The 19490-nt window shown below is 44.6% G+C and overlaps 5 protein-coding genes across 5 annotated transcripts; all 5 read left to right on the top strand.

Annotated features, from left to right (window-relative positions):
- Positions 1-638: 638 nt before the first annotated feature.
- On the top strand, positions 639-1503 carry N7462_011428 (GTP cyclohydrolase I; the record flags this gene model as incomplete). Its single annotated transcript, XM_057083142.1, has 3 exons — positions 639-777; positions 844-1148; positions 1201-1503. The coding sequence occupies 3 exons, from the start codon at positions 639-641 to the stop codon at positions 1501-1503; spliced, it is 747 nt and encodes a 248-aa protein (XP_056927881.1).
- Positions 1504-5431: 3928 nt separating this feature from the next.
- N7462_011427 (nucleic acid/nucleotide deaminase domain-containing protein) lies at positions 5432-6202 on the top strand (the record flags this gene model as incomplete). The annotated part of the gene is made up of 1 exon (XM_057083141.1): positions 5432-6202. The coding sequence occupies one exon, from the start codon at positions 5432-5434 to the stop codon at positions 6200-6202; it is 771 nt and encodes a 256-aa protein (XP_056927880.1).
- Positions 6203-11078: 4876 nt separating this feature from the next.
- N7462_011426 (uncharacterized protein) lies at positions 11079-12542 on the top strand (the record flags this gene model as incomplete). The annotated part of the gene is made up of 3 exons (XM_057083140.1): positions 11079-11250; positions 11299-11434; positions 11492-12542. The coding sequence occupies 3 exons, from the start codon at positions 11079-11081 to the stop codon at positions 12540-12542; spliced, it is 1359 nt and encodes a 452-aa protein (XP_056927879.1).
- A 937-nt stretch (positions 12543-13479) lies between these two features.
- N7462_011425 (ribonuclease III domain-containing protein) lies at positions 13480-14988 on the top strand (the record flags this gene model as incomplete). Its single annotated transcript, XM_057083139.1, has 1 exon — positions 13480-14988. The coding sequence occupies one exon, from the start codon at positions 13480-13482 to the stop codon at positions 14986-14988; it is 1509 nt and encodes a 502-aa protein (XP_056927878.1).
- Positions 14989-15118: 130 nt separating this feature from the next.
- On the top strand, positions 15119-15970 carry N7462_011424 (zinc knuckle domain protein; the record flags this gene model as incomplete). Its single annotated transcript, XM_057083138.1, has 2 exons — positions 15119-15141; positions 15175-15970. 2 exons carry the CDS (start codon positions 15119-15121, stop codon positions 15968-15970), a joined length of 819 nt encoding a protein of 272 aa, XP_056927877.1.
- Positions 15971-19490: the final 3520 nt, after the last annotated feature.

Below are 19490 nucleotides of genomic sequence, written 5' to 3'. Positions count from 1 at the left end.
AGTTGGGATGAAGAGAACTTCACGGCGAAGCTCCGATTTTAGCCCAAACCAGCACCTGCCTAGTGAGTAGGGGTCTACGTGGGTGAAACTCATAGGTTAACATCAAGCCATTACCAAAGCTACCATGGGCGATATCTCACACCGACAGATGTCCGCCTTCTGCCATCGGACAAGGATTTAGAGTGCGACTTTTGCACAAGTGGAGTTTCGTTTCCGTGAGACGGCGTGTGTGCAAATAGAATTTAGCCATTATCTTGTGACTGGTAATAACGGGTAATAATACCCTTTCACTTTAATGCAGCTAGTTTCATGGTAGTATCTGAGTAGATGATACAATCAAGCACTGACCCCTGGTCTAGAGCCCTAAGCCTCTCTCGCGAGTTGGGCGGTAATTCTCCCTCCGACAGCTGTAGGTCTTATTGTAAATTCTTCGACCTGTAGTTATCCGTTTCAGCACTATTCGCTCGGTGTAACGACTCTCAACTATATATAACGAAGGAAGACATTTATGCTCTGTTGTCCTATCTCGTTTCGTCGCTCTTCATCACTTTTCCCTTCCAACAAACACAGAAGCTACTAGTAATATAGTGCTTCTGTGCAAGCCTATTGAGACATATTATTTGGCCCTTCGTATTATAATGATCAACGACCAATCAACGTCTATCCGTGATCTACCAGATGGTAGTAGACATTCGACCTTGGACTCGACTGTCAATCCTCCCGCTCTTGCTGATGATCCAAACCCACCAGTCGACCCTAATGCTCTGGGCTGTCCTGGTAAGCTGTTTTAGACCGAACTTTTACGGACTGGTTGTGCTAATACTTTCCAAATTATAAATCCAGCGCCAAGCAAAAAGAGCCAGCCGGGGTCGATAGGTGACGAAAATGAAGAACGATTTCGAAACCTTGCAGAAGCTGTGCGGATAATATTGAAGTGCGTCGGAGAAAACCCAGAGCGAGAGGGTCTACTCCAGACTCCAGAGCGATACGCCAAGGCTATGCTATATTTCACGAAGGGCTATGAGGAGAGAGTTGAGGATCTGGTTAATGGGGCTATTTTCCAAGAGCAACATGATGAAATGGTCATTGTGAAAGATATCAATATCTCTTCTCTATGCGAACATCATATGGTTCCATTTACTGGAAAGGTGTGGACTTGAATACGAATTGCTCGCTTATTGAACTGACAGTATAAGACAGATGCACATCGGGTATATCTCAGATCGCCGTGTCCTTGGTCTCTCCAAACTAGCCCGACTGGCGGAAATGTTCGCTCGTAGACTCCAAGTTCAAGAGCGTTTGACTAAAGAAGTTGCTATTGCCATTTCTGATGTACTTAAGCCCCAAGGTGTCGGCGTCGTGATGAGCTCCTCCCACTTTTGCATGGTTATGCGAGGTGTACAGAAGGTTGAAAGCACCACCACCACTAGCTGCATGCTAGGATGCATGCGCTCAAACGCACAGAATAGGGAGGAGTTTCTGGCAAGTTTAGCTCGAACTTGATGGTTTTTTTCAATTTATCTACTATTCAATCTTGATGTTTGTCTTGTGCGGTTTCCAAAGCCGAAAAGAAAATTGGAAATTTTAGGTCACGATTTCGAATCGAATTATCCAAAGATGACCCATAGTCGCTATTCACGTCACGCTGATGTAGACAGGCTCCGCAAACTTTAATTCATACTTTATAGAAGATGGATGTACTATACAGTATACTTTTATAAGCGTAATGTTTCTATATAGTAAAATGGTATTCAAGCATCCACAATTCCAGTGGAGACGATTGTGTTGCATGTGAAGAAATTTTGGCATAAGTGTTGTTACAGTGCAAAATGCCCTGAACTGTCGCCTTAGTCTTGGAGGTTCAGTCACGCGAAGAAAATGATCGCACCCCGACATGTAAGATTTTAATCCGATGTTAATAAAAAGAATCACGCATTGGATTCAGTGTATATTGTACTTGAAACGCACGAAATGACATAATTCATATCCGATAGACGGGAATTTAGAAGATAGCAGGCCCATAATGCAGGAGGCCCATAATGCAGGAGGCCCATAATGCAGGACGGCACCAACATGTGAGAGAATTTGATTAGCATTCCAATACAATCTGCGAGATAGGAGATAGATACGAGCTTTCCAATCAATATTTTCCAAAAATTCTGTGCTGCTAGGGTACATTAATAATGAGTATTGGTATATCAAGCTAGGTCTTATGTACAAGCCAAGTGGACAGCATATATGCTCAAAAAGCAACAGTCGGTTGATTCGTATAGATGTAGATCTTCAATCTAGTTGGAAACCCCACCTATATCCTACACACAGACCCTCTGCAAACATAACACTAAAGCCGCACCCTGGTTCAAGAAGGTTTTCACCAAGTAAGGGATACAAATGATATTCTGGCTATGCAAATTGGGATTTGGCGATAGTAAGTGGCCTTAGAGTGATAAATTCTCATTTAGCTTTTCACAAATACCCTTTGCCGCCAGATGTGCCGCTTCTTTCTTTGTCCTAGCTCGGCCAGAACAAGTCAAATTGCCGTATTCAACCGTTATCCTGAATAACGGGGGGTCATGTGAGACAATTTCCTCTTTCCTTCGCCGAAATAATTTCCCTTCTTTCTGAGCCCTCTCATTCAGCCTGGAGGTATAACAATGGAGGCCGCTGGTGCGACTGGGGCGTTTCTCATGCTCTATTTGAGTCAGGCTGCGAGCAGTTGACGGTGGTTCTAGCAAACATCTTTCTCGACTATTAAGACGACTTTCTTCAGAGGTGGGACATGTAAAGAGATCAGCGAGACCCCAAAGAAGAACATGCCGATCTGGATCAGCGCAGCGCCGATAGATCTGTCCTAATAATTCGATTGTATTATCTCGAACATTGTTTTGTCCAAGATCTTGCTCGTTCGAGCCATGGATATTTGTCAGTGAAGACATCATCCTATTCCAGTCAAAGGTCTGAAAATCATGATTCACATGATTCTGCGTATACGTGAGTAAAAGATCAACGGGAAGGACAGAAATTTGAACTCACGTCGATCTCACTTCGCGACATTCCAATTCTCGCGACGGATGAAGTGACCCATAAGCGATGCACAAGAATCCCAATGAGATAGTCTTTATAGAGTGTCAGCTTCGATTACAGGCGATGAGAATAAAATTAATGGCCTACCATTGGATTCGGGTAGTTGACTTTCATCTTGTGAATTGGCCATGCTGATGCCCTAAGGTAAAATGAGAGCAGTGATTCAAATCAATAATACTGAAGTTCGAGGACTTAATATGAATGAGATGCCTTGTTCACGCTTTTAACACACAATTTAGAATTTAAAAAAGGAAGTCAAATTCACATTGATCATTGCATGCATTGAAGCCCAAGTCGTGCAAGGTATTCATCTCACTTGCGCCCAGCCAAGAGTGAAAGACATCCATAATACGAAGGTGTTTCGGTGGATTTCTTGTCAAAAATGTAGATAGTGACGTGTCATCTTTTGACTCTGCCATGTTTGTGGAAAGCCTTACCAGTGACGCCCTAGGTGGTATGCCACGTAGGAGTGAACCAAGTTCGTCCACAAAGAAACACTTGTTGGATGGCGGAAAGTGACAATTGGTCCTATTATAAAACCACTGTACCAAGGAAATACAGAGAATAGTATAGCTCGCACCTCATGTGACTCCGTATTGGTCAGGTTTAGAACAGTATTGTTGTTACCAAAACAGTGAAAGGTAAAATTTGGAATAGTCCTAACATCTCACCTTACTTCTACTGTTTTAAACATCACTATGAAACTCTTCAGCTAGATTCTAGCTACTTTGACCGAGATATTGATATATGGATCAAATATAAAATTCCACCGATTTTTAACAGACTAGAATTAGAAAAACGTCTCGATTGCAGGCGCCAGAGGAAACGGGGTACGTTGGTCTCTCAACAGGTTTTGTGATTTTTAGTCATCTGCTTAATGTGATGATAAATGACTTGCAACTAACTTTGGGGAATACAGATTTAATCGAATATACGCTTTCTACTATAAATACAGTTGCTGAAACATGGAAGTATGGAATAGCTAAAGATGCCAGTAGTTTTTACAGAATTAAACGAATAGACAAGATGCGCGAGTGATGACTGACACGTAGATTTGCATCTGAAGTGGTGAAATTTGCCACAGTTCAAGAACTTTAATTGGTCAAAGTCTTGATCAGTGGCTTCCCGCATCGTGTTGTGCTGTTCATGCGCAAATTTGATGGCCCGACGCTACGCCACTCATTCATTTCCTTTCAACATCCCACATAATATGTGGAGGCCACCAATGCGGGAGGCCACCAATGCGGGAGGCCACCAATGCGGGAGGCCACCAATGCGGAGGCCATCAGTGCAGCAGTAATGAGATCTCAAGTTTCAAGCTAGTGGCCTCCACATATCTGCTTAGTTAAAGCCGTGCCCGATAGGACACAGCTACTCAATCTGTCCTCATAACTGAATCCGTTACCCCGCTAAAGTAAGCAGTTAAACCAGAGATCATTATACCCAACTCCTTTCGTATGAAGGGGCGGCTTTGCTTAGAATTTTTCGTGAATTTTTATTTCAATGTCTTCCCAGATCGACAAAAAGCCTCGGCCCGAAAGTTTCCTAGAGAGATTTGAAGTTCGACCTGATGTGGCCGCTCCCCCGAGGCCGGTTCTCTACCACAAACTTCTCCGTAGGTTTTATGAGCCCTTAGTGCTTCTGCGATTGCTTGGGCAGAGCCATGGCAATCACAAAACGTACCCACATGATCTAGACAACTTCCAGTCAGCTCGTCGACAATTTTTACAAAACCTTACCTATATCTGTGACTTCGATAAGGGCGGCGAGACTTGCACCGCCATCGGACTTGAAGAGCTTGACGCATGTTACAGATTTTGGATTGCATCCAATGAAGATACATCCAAAATCCCCGAATTCCTCACAATCGCCCTTCGGAGGTTGGGGGAGATAGCGAACTCTTTGGATTCAGAATTTCAACAGAAAAAAAACGAATTTTCTAAACTTTGTGTTGATTTTTCGAAATTCCGCATTTCCAAGGAAAGCAAATGCCTCCATGCAGCAGTGAAAATTTGCCAACGGGAACTGTCTTCCCAGGGCACGAGAAGAGGTATTTCTCAAGATATGTGATGTGAAAACCTACGACTGCTGACTCCTCACAGCATCAGAATTGAGCAAGTGGTTGGATTTACTTTTAAATTTCAAGGATCACTTTCAGCTATGCAAGTTTGTCTATAAAAATAGACATTCGGAATTTGTTTCACAATTGCGGATCCTGTCTAAACAGCAAGACCGTCAACTTTCTCGCGGGAATTATAATGAATCTTTTTCATCCGCGAGGCATTACATTGGAAGACTTGCTCACCACATCCGAGCATCGAAGGAGCTTTGCGACATCTCCAGGGATATGAGCCCCATCCTTCAGACATTTGAAGTCCTGACAGTCACCGGCATCTTACCCGTAACCCCACCAGCACCAGACAGAAATACCAACCTCCACGGTATTATAAACCGTATGTTTAAAGAAAATAGTAGTGAACGGCTTCAGGTCGAGGATGGTCTACTCAAATGGAACCGTATCGAACCCATTTCGCAGAGGTTTGCGAACGACTATCAGAATCTACATCCCCGCGTTCATGCGGAGGTCCAGGTCCTGGAATACTTTCATCGCAATTGCATGAGCTTTGCGGGACAAGATGCTTTCATTGCTTGTAGCAAAGATGCTTGTTTCTGCTGTGAGATGTATTTCCAGTACCACCCTGCTCGAGTGGTTGTTCCGCAATCGCATCAAAACATCTGGACAAATTGGTCACCGCCTTACGTGAGCGACTTTTCCAAATCCAATTCTGCGGCCAAAGAACAATTGGATATACTAAATAAAATGGTTGATCGACTTCGAGAACTGGCCATCAGTCAAATCCTTGGAAAATCATCAGCCGTAAACAAGCATCCTGATTCAAGGACCGGTATCACCGAAATTCCACACCCCAACTCATCTGCGATGGTTTGCAATCTTCAGCAGGAAAACCTAGCAACCTCATTGGGCGAACGTTCCATAAGCCAGAAGTTGTCAGAATTGAGCTTTTATCCTCACAACGTGGCCACTGGCTTTGACGAAGTTAGAGATGAAGAAGATGAATCTGACGTTGAGAACGGAGGTGTCCCCCTTGATTTGTAATCGAATGAAACAAGCTTTGGTTGGAGAAGCTCTGGACTATCTTACAGTATTATTCACTCGCAAACCCGAATAATGTACTGTACCTAACTCTTCTTATACGTTCTACTGTCACGATTATGAGCTTCGTGTCCAAGAGTTTACCAGAAGTCGCCTTGTTCCCACAAGTCTCGTCTTCAAGTTGTCAAAAAGTCCAGTCCCGAAAAGAGATCTTGCACGACTAGACTAATTATATCGCATCTATGCTCAATTAAAAGTCAAATTTATTCACTTCATCCATAACCTGATTTGAAATATGATAACTGCTATACTGAATAGTCCCGGGATAAATATGAATGAACAACTTTTCAATTCATAGCTATTCATCGCCCTTGCTCAATTTAAGGTCGCTTGGTCTAAGTTTTCCAAATCTGGTCATCGTCCCCCGTACCGACTACCACATTATTGAGATAGTCAAAGCAATATGCAGTCAAGTTCATTCACTGTAGAGTTTCTGAAACCTGGTAACGTACTTGCTCAAGTCCAAAATAGTTTGATGATCGTATCGAATTCGTAATTGAGTAGAACTCGCAAAAATCTGACCGTAACAGGAAGTTGGATCAGTTCGCCCTCTATCGAGGCCCTCTCGCCGTGCTATCTCCTAACATTATTTTTCCCGTCATATTTTGTTATACTGTAGCATGCCAAACGATATTCAAGGAAACTAATGTGGGAGACGAAGGGACCACCAATGCGGGAGGCCACCAATGTGGGAGGCCACCAATGTGGGAGGCCACCAATGTGGGAGGCCACCAATATGGGAGGCCACCAATGTGGGAGGCCACCAATGTGGGAGGCCACCAATGTGGGAGGTCACCAATGTGGGAGGCCCCCAATGTGGGAGGCCACCAGTGCGGGAGCCACTAATGCTGAGAGTTACCGATAAGCGTTTAAATACCAAAATTGTGTCCCCTAAGCCTCTCACTAATATCAGGTCCGTGAATTAAAGTTCCATACCAATCAAAGGTCAGATTACAGTATGCATGAGCTCTAGGATGGTGCTTACCAGGCTGGGTGCTGATTATGGCAGTCCATCTGAAAGCCTGATCGAGATCTCTTTTTCTGAGCATGCTGGAATGCTTGCAAATATCTAAGCATTTTGACAACTATAACGCTCCATCAATTACTGTGTACACTATGATACTGGCTTTACCGAATTCTCACGACTATTTTTTGGTCTTAATCTCTTTCAAGAACGAAGCACCCACTTATGGCCAAAATGCATACTGTAAATCACTCCGTAATCTTCAATCAGAGAGCAATGTGCAGCAAGTGCGGGCAATTCCTTGCACACAAGGCTGGCTGTAGACTGAAATGTTCCCCTTTTTGAAGTGTCATGTCACTAGCGAAACCTGTTTCGTCCCCAGTGATTTATTTTTTTTCTGAGAATACATTACTAAGTCGCAAGCGTTTATCAACAAATGATCTATCAATTCTGAAGTTGAAGGCCTTTCAATAATACACCATGTGTGTTCCTGTACGGCTCTCTAGATTGTCATATCTTATCCTGCGAGTATGTAGCGAATATGAAACGATCAACGAGAGGAACCTTGGTATCTTTTAGGACCAATAAGGCAGCCAATCTAGTGCGGTCTGGTCGGTGGATCCTCCAAGGTTGTGGAACCTAGTTTTCGCTAATGGCTGTACGAGAGCAGAGTTTACGTTATAGAATTGTCTCAGAAGGTGATGATATTGAAATCCTATTCATTTTACACTATTGAAGGTAACAATGCTATAATAATACATGCCGGGCGGTTTTCATCGACCGAGCTAGTGAACTAAAAAGACTGGTCCACTAGTCGTAGACGGAATTTAGCCAACACGCTTTGCATGAGTACACCTCACTAAGTTAGGAGTCATGCATGAGATAGAGCGGTTTGGCTACGACGTGGGCGAATGACAAATGGGTATATTGGGCTTTGGGTACCAATACGTAGCGCAAAACAGATATTACGAGTCATTGGAGTATATATACTCATACTTAACGACAAGGACACGAGAAAACGAAGTGAAAAGCCGCATTCCTTTCCATCAAGGCAGCGAGCGTCGGATTGCCTGAAAAGTGATCAGAGAAGTATGGACGAAGTTATTCGCAAAAATGACGCTCTTTAGAGCAAAGTTTGTGAGGACTTTCTGCGTCATCCAGAATCCGATGTCATTAACAATCCGACGCATTTCACCAGCAAACCCACAGAAAGGAAAGCCGAGAATCTCATCACTTCAGACATAACATCGATGGGTGGTACCATATTTGAAGAGGCTGAGATGCCTTCGTATGCCAATATCGCACCGTCTTCACATGACGGACTTTTCTACTGCCCGGATTTGAGATGTCACGAAAAGGTCGGCTTCACTCGAAAGTGTGATTTAAGGTGAGCTTCGTATACATTACAAAATTCTCCCAGGTTCTAACTTCTTAGAAAACATATGCGAATACATGTTCTACCTGTCAAATGCAAAATATGTCCCTATGGCGCGGCTGAGCGGAAAGACGTTTCTCGGCATGTCACCGTGGCCCACAAAAAACTGGCAAAGGAACTTTGGGGCGACCGAATTATTCATTGCTCGTGTGGAAAGTCATTCACTCGAAAAGACAATGCTCAGAAGCACTGTAGATCGCGGAAATGTACCCTTCGGCAGAACTGATACCTCTGTTCAAAAAACAATTCAAATGAAATGTTCTCAGCTTCTAGTGTTAGCAAGCAATCGTTTTTCCAACTTTTGTCTACTCATGAATCTAGAGAGCTAAAATTTCGTCTCTGTAATAATGGTTCCTGATCTCAGGAACACCAGGTCAGCTATTAGCAGGTTGGTAAGCTAAGCCAGTAATAGTTTTCACAGGCTCTCGCAGTGATTGGTCTTGATATTCAAATAATTATGCACAAATAACCTGGATTTGGTTTTCATTTTGATTGGGAAGTCGTGGGGCTGAGGTGAAATACCATTGACTCGCTTCCTGAGCTACTGGTAGCTTTCAAGAGGAAAACGTTGCTTTCGAGACTATGTCATTTTATTTGTCTCCGAATCGAATGTGCATGAAAATATGAGCTGTTACAGTAGCACAGCTACTAAAGGGGAGATGCTCATAAAGGCTTCAATACTTCCTTCTTCTAGAAGTGATGTTTCAACGGAGTTACACATACAATTTCATGAGCCCACAGCAACGGGACTACGACATAAACAACTTAATTTTTAAGATTTTCATAAAATGGTGGGCACCGGCAACCTAAAATGACCGAAATGCAACCTCCCTGCCGGGAAACTCAATATGAGATCCCATAATCTGTGAACGGATTATGAAGATTCGATACAAGGCCCGGTGAATCTTAAATCACGCGGAATGGCATTGGTTTTACAAACCATATAGACGTCGACACCAAAATATGGCATTTATTAGTTCCATAAGATTGATATGGAGCCGATACATGGATTTACCTCGAGGGGTGGTTCACGGGTGGTTCACGGTTTTCTCGAGATTATCGTCATCTTGCAGGTCCTTTTGTGAGGAGTTCTTAGGCGCCGATGGGCCTCCGCTACAACCAATTCAAGATCCCTAGCCCTATCTCTCTGCATCTTTCTTAACCAACTGGCACGGTCTATAGCACCTATAGTTTCCTAAATGAATATGGACCGGCGGACAAGCGGTGTCGAGCGGGGCAGAGTTTACTGGGCTTGCTGAACGTCATGGTGGAAAAGTAACAGAAGAGATGCTTATCAGTGCTATTACCGTAAGGATGACATAGAACATAAAATCGAGCCTTGGCTGGTGAGAGTTGACGAGCTACTCGCAAAGGCAAGAAATTGGCAATTGGCTCTCGTCAGGCAGACGTAGGAAGAGGACCTCAATAATGTCGGAGATATCACGTGGGGCTACAGGCTCGTGAGGCACCCCCAAAGAAAACTACCCTTTTAATGCAGAATCTTCATTTCGTAGTTCTAAATAGCAAAAGGGGAAAGCGAAATGAGAATGGACGAGAAAAAGCGCCAAATTACGTGGCTTCAAGTTATCTTGTGCATGATCAAGCATATTCCACGTCACATGATATGATTGGCCGACGTTGGTGACATGTACTGAACACCTGGGCTCATGTGCAGATGATTTCGAAAACAAGTTTCTCTCCCGATACTCACGCGTCTTTCCCTGCATTCAACTGCAATTTCTAGCTCTAAGCCCGATACGGTAGAGACTATGCCTCTTTATAGGCAGTCTAGTTAGGTGATCGGCTTGCTAGGCCTTGGCCGCTAGTGGGTCTTGGAAAAGAAAGAGCTTGCCTCGTGGGGGAATTCTTTTCGAGGACCTCGTACAAGCAATGGTATCGAGAGATTCCATGGCGCGGAATAAGGCTCGATCTAGGCCTAAGTTTATAAAGAAATCAACTTCCGGCATGTAATCCCGCCAGTCTTACCATGCGAAAATTGTTTGCGGATCATTCATTCCAACATGAGTAATCTCCAGCCACGAAATTATCAACTGGAAATGTTCGATATGAGCATGAGAGAGAATATTATTGCTGTGGTTTGTTCACCCTGCACAAGTAATGTTTACCAAGCCCCTTATTTATTTGAAATTTAGATGCCGACCGGAAGCGGAAAGACCTACTTGTATAACGCAGATAATGCTACATAAATTACTATCTATACTAACTGTCATCTTAAGAGCTAGCATGCGAATTATGGCAGCACTGGAAAGTTGTCCAAATCACCAAGTATGATAGTACCATTAACTCAATTAGCGGATAATTGACAACAGTTTCCCCAGGTTGTCTGGTTTTTGGTTCCAACTAAAGCCTTATGCAGCCAGCAACTGGCATGCGTTTCTCGTCATATGCCTGCAGTCAACATGAGAATGCTGACAGGAGACGACGGTGTGGACCTTTGGAGTACTCAGGAGATTTGGGATACCGCGCTTCGCGGAATGGAGGTCGTTTTTTCTACCCATGCTGTCCTCGCCGACGCGCTCGCGCACGGTTTCATACAACTGCAACAGCTAGCCTTACTAGTCTTCGACGAAGGTACGCAATCCATGGAACAATAATATCCTAGCGTTAACAGTAAACCAGCTCATCATTGCATGAAATCACACCCGGGAAATCAGATCTTACAAAATTTCTATCATAAGCTTAGGTTACAGAACAGTGAAGTGATTATTCCAAAAATACTCGGTCTAACTGCTTCGATTGAGTTCAAAAAAATAAAGTAGGTCAATCAGGTTTCTTATATGGACTTAAGAGGGTTGAACTAAGTATCCTCTAGGGAGCTGGAGCGAAATTTGAATGCGACGTGTCGTGTTCCCGTAACCTACAGGGAAGAACTACGTGAACATGTACCACGCAGGACCCTTACAAAAATTGAATATTCAAACAACGCCTCGAATACAAAACACAAGTCCGTATTGCTGGACAGACTAGAGAACACTGTCCTGATGTTGGCCCGAGATGAGAGCATCCCAGTCGAATTATCTAAGATGCTAAGAAAAGCTCGGGTTATTCAGCACCAGCTAGGGGAATGGGCTGCTAGTTACTTCCTCAGCCATGTTTCTCGTTACGCTGGCTCACAGGTACTTCAACAAGAAAACTTGCCCTCAAATCCACAGAGCGTTCTTCGGTTATCAACTCTCATTGCTGAGTTAATGGGATCCTGTCAGGATGCGTATGGGGAGCAGCATACGCTTGACAGTGTGTCCTCTAAGGTTCATACACTTTTATCACTGCTAAAAGAAAAATCCCGCAGCGAATTTTCAGGGATTGTTTTCGTTCGAGAACGAGTGACGGCATATCTTCTATCGGCATTGGTGAACGACCATCCGCTCACTCGCTCTCTTTTTCGTTGTGCACCCTTCGTGAGCAACTATGCTCGCTCTGAGATCTGGGCAACCCATAGCTCTCCAGACTTCAATAAGAAGGATGACGTGATCACTGAGTTTCGCACTGGTCAGAGGAATTTGCTCGTTGCCACTAATGTGCTGGAAGAAGGCATTGATCTCCCTGCATGCCATCTTGTCATTTCATTCGACACTCCAGATAATATTATATCCTACATTCAACGCCGGGGGCGGGCCCGTCAATCCGCATCCGAATTCTTCATTCTCGTAGCAGACGACGCCAAGCCCCTGGCTTCCCAGCATTGGGATGATCTCGAAATCCAAATGCAGAACATGTTGTCAAATCCACAGCGACGTTCCTCGGAATCGGGAATTGAACGGGAAAACTCGCTCAAGAAGGTGCCTCGGCTGGAACTACCTACAGGGTTTGGTGCCTTGTCGTTTCTTTTGATTCAATTACTAACACCCAAGACTCCTCACTAGAGCACTCCTGACTCCTGATAATGCCATACCTCATCTCCATCATTTTTGCGCCAGTCTGAGGTGCACACCATACAACGAGAACAACCCCTGTTTTTCATACGAGGAAAATGAAGAGAAACTCTTTCGATCGATTGTTAATCTACCCAGTGGTGTTGATCCTTCGCTACAGAAAGCCCAAGGGGAGCACTGGTGGTGCTCCAAACAATCAGCAAGGCAGGATGCTGCTTTCCAGGCCGTTCGAGCCTTACATCGGCAAAATCTCATAAATGACCATCTTCTCCCACTTTTCGATGGCAATTCATGGCCTGAGGAATTTGAGTTACTAGGAGGGAATATAGAGCTACCTCTCGTGGGGACATTCACCGCTTTTTGGAAAAATATTCCAGGTCATTGGACCGAACGACAGATTTACCGGAGTCGCATCATTGTTTCTGAAAATGGACAACACCGGCCTGAGCTTAGTATGGCTATTTTTACACCGGTCAAATTACCAATGGATGATTGTTTGACATTGTACTGGAATAAGCAAACGAGTTTAGCGGTACGATTGCAGAGCCTAAATTTTGAAATTGAGCTCTCGACATCTGTGAGGCAAACCATACGGGAAATAACAGCTCTACTGTTTAATTCTACTCGAAAAAGGTCAGCTCAAACAGGTTACCCGGAATTTTTGCCTTTCTTTACACCTGATCTCCCCATCGAAGAGTTGGCAGAATGGCTCGAAATACATGCAGGCGTCCTTACTATTCACGGTGGCCAAGGTAAGATTCCACTGCTTTCTCCAAAAGGGCTCATACGGAGCCCTTTGCTGCATTTCGCGCCACGCATTTTTGTACGGTGGATTCGAAAGCCGGACACACAGAGGCTCTTCATTGAATGCCGGCCATTTGGCACACGAAGAAATCTCCTGCCTCCAGTGGCATCACCACATCAGATCATGAAAAAGCCGATATCAACCACAAGAACGGTCTGTTTAAGTGCTTCTGGGTGCACAATCGATTTCCTCCCATGGGAGCTGAGCCGGAGTAGTCTGCTGATCTCACCTATCCTCCAACTTCTACATCGACATCAGCTTGCGCAAAATTTGCGTGTTGAGCTTTTCAACGGTGTTCCTGACTTCGAACTTCGCTTGGTTGCAGAGGCAATCACAGCACCTTCTTCTCAGTGGCCAGACAACTACCAGCGACTTGAATTCATGGGTGATTCACTCCTTAAATTCTTCATTTCCAACCATTTCTTCCATCAATATCCACTATGGCATGAAGGCTATCTGTCAAGGCTAAGGGACCTGCTAGTCTCAAATGAGAGACTCTCTATTGCAGCGGTGCGGGTCCAGTTAGATCGATTCATTTGCACGGACTTTATCTCGCAAAATCATCCTGTTTTCAGCCCGGCAACGGATAGTGTCAACGGTAAACGACTCTCGAGGAAGTGTTTTGCGGACATTGTAGAAGCTCTCTTAGCAGCTGCCTACGAAGCGGGCGGCCTATTAGTATCTCGGAAGCTTCTCGGCAAGTTTTTACCGGAGATTAGCAGCTACACGCTAATAAGCCAACGACAACCGGCGCAAGGCGAACAATTCTCGGCTCGGTTAGAAATAAAAATTGAGCAGCTACTTGGTTACAAGTTTAAAGATCGAACTTTAATCTGGGAGGCGCTTACACACCCCTCGTGGCAGAGAAACAAAAGTACCTCGTCTTATCAACGTCTAGAGTTTTTAGGAGATGCGATCTTGGATATTATCGTTACTAAAAAGCTTTATGACCGGCGGCCTAAGCTTACAGAAGGCCGAATGACACAAATTCGGGCCGCATTAGTTAACGCGGATTTCTTATCCTTCCTCTGCATGCAGGAGTTCATACTCAACGGGCCACATTGCCGCGAGCAAACAGCGCTAGAAGAGCTAAGCATATTCAATAGACCCAAAAGTCACGCGCTGTGGATGTTTATGCGGCACGATTCCCAAGATATACTCACAGCTCAAAAATCCTGTAATAAACGGTATCAAATCTTCGGCGACAAGATTAAAGAAGACCTAGGGAGTGGCCGTTCATACCCCTGGGCTGAGCTTTCTCGGTTGGAAGCATCCAAATTTTATTCAGACCTCATCGAGAGCATTGTCGGAGCCATCTTCATCGACAGCAGATGCTCTCTGGATGCTTGTGGTGCCTTTCTAGAACGCATGAATTTAACCTTGTACCTTGAGCGCTTCCATGAACAAGATGTGCTCTTGGAGCATCCCGTCAGTGCCTTCAAACGTAAATTCGGCGCTTGCAAGGCAGATTTGCGGGTCAGTGAGGCAAAAGATGGGCTGTATACTGCATCTATCTGGCTGGAGAGTGAGATAGTGGCAACCGTCGATGACTGTGTATCAAGAAACCAAGCATTCGTTCGTGGAGCTGATGCCGCACTTGCATTGCTTTCCACTGATCTGTTGCCAGAATAGAATGCTGGAGTCGGTCTTCTTGCCTTGTCTCTGCTGTTTTTCCAGATAGCCCCATTTCCAGGCCATGAGGGCGGAACATCTATTGGGCTGGACGCACCAAGGTGAGGGGCCCCACGTTTTGAATGTCACAATGGGCGAACCTGGGCCACTGGGGTAGCGAACTCGAACGATCCCAAACCCCGAGAGAACCGCTATTCAGATAAAGAAAGAACTGCGTCCGAATCAGTATTCGGCGATACCCGTCGATTCGCTGGGCTACGAAGTCAACACCGACGCCTTTAGCCGCTACCTCCCTACCCCCGCAGCGAACTCCCATATCAGAACGGCACTGCTGAACACCCCGTCCTTTCAAGATGCACAAGTCGCCGTAATTGGAACCACAAAAACCGGATACGTGATCCGGTTCAAGGACTCGGAGTCAGCCGAGACAGCGCGCGACAACATCGAATGGTTGAACGAGCTAGGCAACAAGACGAGACTGGTGAAACCGCGATTCGGAATCGCCGTGCACCATGTCCCTACACAAGGGTTGGATCTCGAGAGGAACAAAATAGCGGCAATTAAGAAGATCTCGGACGAAAACGACCTCCAGGAACGCGGTTTCCGAATCGAGGATATCGCCTGGCTGAAGAAAAGGGACAAGATGCTAGGGACATTCGCCTCAATAGGCATATGGTTCGACTCAGCACAAGCGGCACAATGGATGCTCGATAACGGCCTTCTGATCGACCAACGGTATATCGGAAGGGTGGAGAAATGCGAAATCAAGAAGAGGCGGTGCTTCCGCTGCCAGGGGTGGGTCACCTCGCATGGTCGTGCAAAGAAGTCCCCCGATGCGGCCACTGCGGCGGCCAACATGAATGAGCACGGTGCCCACCGGGTATTAGAGCGTACTTTTTGGACTACCGTAGGGACCATCCCACTGGGGAGCCCCTCTGCTCGAAACCGGCCAACTCACCCCCCTCACAATGTTGGGGCATAACCTCCGAATCCTACAATTGAACATCATGAAATCGAGGGCGGGCATGGAAGCCCTCATCAACGATCACCGGGCCCAAGACCTAGACGTGCTCCTTATTCAGAACCATCCATCACCACCTACCGAACACACGTGGACCACAGTGCATGGCAACTCTACCAGCCAACGGTGGAGAGCGACTCAGTCCGATTTCGCAGTCTCATCTACGTCAACCCGAAACTCTCAACGTTCTAGATAACGCGGGACTGGCGCAAGGCTCCTCTTTGTCGTCTCTATTTTTCGCGTTTATTCAACTGCAACCTCGTCGATCAGCCTGTTGACTCCCAAGGCGGCGCATCAGCCTTCATCGACGATTATTTTCGCTGGCCGGTTGGCTGGTCCGCCGAAGAGAATTTAGCTACCACAAATTTTCTGATGTAAATATGTGGTATTCTTTTCATAATATATCAATTATGGTATTTTAAAGTAGCTATAGAACTAATTCACCGCATCTCCTCGTGTCGTGTGCTAGCGGTGAATCCGTAAATAGCGACTAATCTATCGACCTAGTGTTGCCTTTGGAGTACCCTAGTCGTCGTGTTCGGGAAGAAAGAGAGGAGTTTTTTATTAGTGCTACTATAGCTTAGGACTAAAGTCTACGCTACCGATTGCAGAAACCTTGTTTTAAAGTATGCAAATAGCTCGCCTTACAAAACCTACAATTCAGCTACCACTATTATCTTTGCTGACACGAGAAGCACGGAAAGCGTCATAGAAGTTCCGGTAAATCGCTCTCCACGCTACGTAGACTATTCTAAAAATTATAGGGCATTCTCCGTACCGTAGCAATACTTGACACTCGAACAAGAGGTCAGGTCTCTTCAAGTCTCTTCTAGCGAAACTAGACTAGACAAAGGAGGATTTCGATTATGTTGCTCGCTTGTTAGAAATCTTCTTCCGGCTAAGCCGGAGGTTAGGCGCGGTCGTGGACTATCTACTGTAGGAGCGAGGGGTGAAAACCGAGGGCTAAAAGTTTAATCGACCGAAGCTATATTGCATTCGATATTAAAGGAATTAGAAGAAGTAGAGGAGCTCCCGGAGTTGAAGGCTAGCATATATTATGAGGCTAAGAGTGGAGCCACTATAGCACTAGATATTATTGATAAATGATAGCTTATATGCCCTACTAATCTTCACTGGAGAGTTGGTACGCGTTTTAAAAAGGAAGAGAAAAATCGCTATAAAGCTTTATACTAGAAACTAGATAAGAATGCCTAAGCTATATACGAACCTTTCAAAGAGATAATTCTCTAAAATATATAAGAATTTCTCTCCGACTAAGGGGATCTCGGAGCTTATCTCTCGTGTCGAGGACCTTTTTTAGTCGATAGAACTATATCTCCTCAAATGCGACGGTTAATTTGTTTTACTATTGTCCGTTCCTCTTGACCAAAATTGTTACTATACTGTTCCCGATCCTCGTGAAAGTAGGCGTCGCTCGACCGCCCCTTCTCTAGAGCCGCACATAGCGGATAGACTATAGGTCTGCTAGCGAAGGAAGAAAAATCTCGATTATTTCTATTTTGAACCTCTTAGCGGACCCTTGACGGCCTCCGACTATCGTCACGCCCATCCCTCTATGGAAGTTGGACTGAGCCTGCGCTCTGGTGGGAACTAATCAACGCCTTCAAAACTGGGCATGGCGATCTTCCCACTTCAGTCTCCGTTCATCAACTTTGTTCTGTTTCGCACAAACTACCGGGAGCTCGTTTATGGATTGGGATTCTTTAGATGAGAGCTTATAGGGCCGATCTAGATCAATCGATGCAGTTAGGGAACAATAAATCGGACTCCGTTTGTGATCCTGTGTTCCGTACAATACCTTGAACCTCAACATCGACGTCCACTTTATAATGCCGAATAAACGTGCGAATATCTATATGCTATAACATGATATTTTGAAGGGCGTCTATTATCTCTTCTATTCAACGTTTAGTTTTTTGCCTATTGACGGCTTGATAACACTAACTAATCTTATTGAATTCCTTGGCTCTAGAATACCGTAGAACATACGGCTTTGCGATTTGCTCTATGCCGGTAATTTTGCCTACTCTACGTATACGGGAACGTATTTTAGACGATATCATTAGCTTGTCTAAAGTAATACGATAACCTTCGATGTCCCGAGCAACCTAATAAAACACGAATTTATCCTTTATTTCTTCTTTTAAGACTAGCTATTGTTGCCCTAGACTATCTAGAGCCCGAAGATGATAGAGATTCTCGGGGTAGTCTAACACTAGTCTATTCAAATATCGCGTCTTAAAGCCTTTGATATAGAAGAGTATGCCTAGCAAGCAAATATACGGACTAAGTACTAGCGTTGGATTAAAGATAATTTCTAGAATCTTGAATTTTATGTAACAACCATATTTGATGTTATTCTGGCCGACTGGCTTGTTTTGGGTATGAATCATGCATATGACGATATTTGTTCATGAAGAACAAGTTAGAATCGGATCCCTTTACCATCATTCCTTCGGCAAGTAGCGGAATGACGACATTTTAGATTATCGAAAGAGAATCTCCCTTTCTTTCGAACTGAATCTCTTCAAGGTTCAGTTATTGGAATAATCCACCTCAACTGTTCTTCTTTGATTCTATAACGATTCAATATTTTTTCCTTGCCTGACCAACAAGCCGCTACCCTGCAAGTAGCACCCTAGCACAGATACAGAGGGTTACTATTCGATAGCTTAAATTGAAGGAGGTATTTATAGATAGGCTTCAGAACATTATACGCTAGTAATGTTATAAGTTCGTGCGCTAATTAGGAATCAAAGACGTCTTATCCCTATAAGACTTTCCTATGTAAAAAATAAATATTAATCAAGGGAAAGAATAAGAGTCCGGGACTCAGAAGACGTCGAGCGATTAGAGCCGGCTATCCCTAGATGGGTATATCGAGAAGAAGCTGTATAATACACCGAGGGGACGTATATATTCCTCGGTGCGTCGTATGGTCCTGGGAATACTCGGAACCTATCGCTGTGACACCCTAGTCAGCGAGGTAGGAGATATTCAACACTCCCTGCCAGCCATTTTAGTTCGTTAGCTGACATCATCACATTGAGTATCGCATTCCATTGGATTCCACCTTTATAAGCCTACACAGTATCCTTTCCTATGAACAATTGTCACAATAGCCCCAATAGCTGAATCGGCTCGTGTGGAGAGCTCCTTCGCGATTTTCCAGCTTGTGGGGGGCTTTCAAATCTCCACTGCGCAGGATCGGCATCGGAATCGGAGGCCGATTTGGCAGGTCCTTCATGTTGCTCACAATTTCAGATTGAACTCAGCAGCTATGTAGAGTGATGAGCTTAATAAATCTCTATGAATATCGCAACATTCAACCCTGATTCACTCTGAGAAATTAAATTTGGGTACATTAGATCCGCCTTGAAATGACCATCAGATAAGGTTTCCACGTTGAGTTTCGGGGAGTATCTCCCATTATTGAGAAAATATTATACGTAGTATAGTT

This window comes from Penicillium macrosclerotiorum (genome assembly GCF_028827735.1).
Source record: "Penicillium macrosclerotiorum strain IBT 26536 chromosome Unknown utg000012l_segment0_segment0, whole genome shotgun sequence".
Taxonomy (NCBI): domain Eukaryota; kingdom Fungi; phylum Ascomycota; class Eurotiomycetes; order Eurotiales; family Aspergillaceae; genus Penicillium; species Penicillium macrosclerotiorum.
This window is presented reverse-complemented; position numbering and strand designations above follow the sequence as displayed.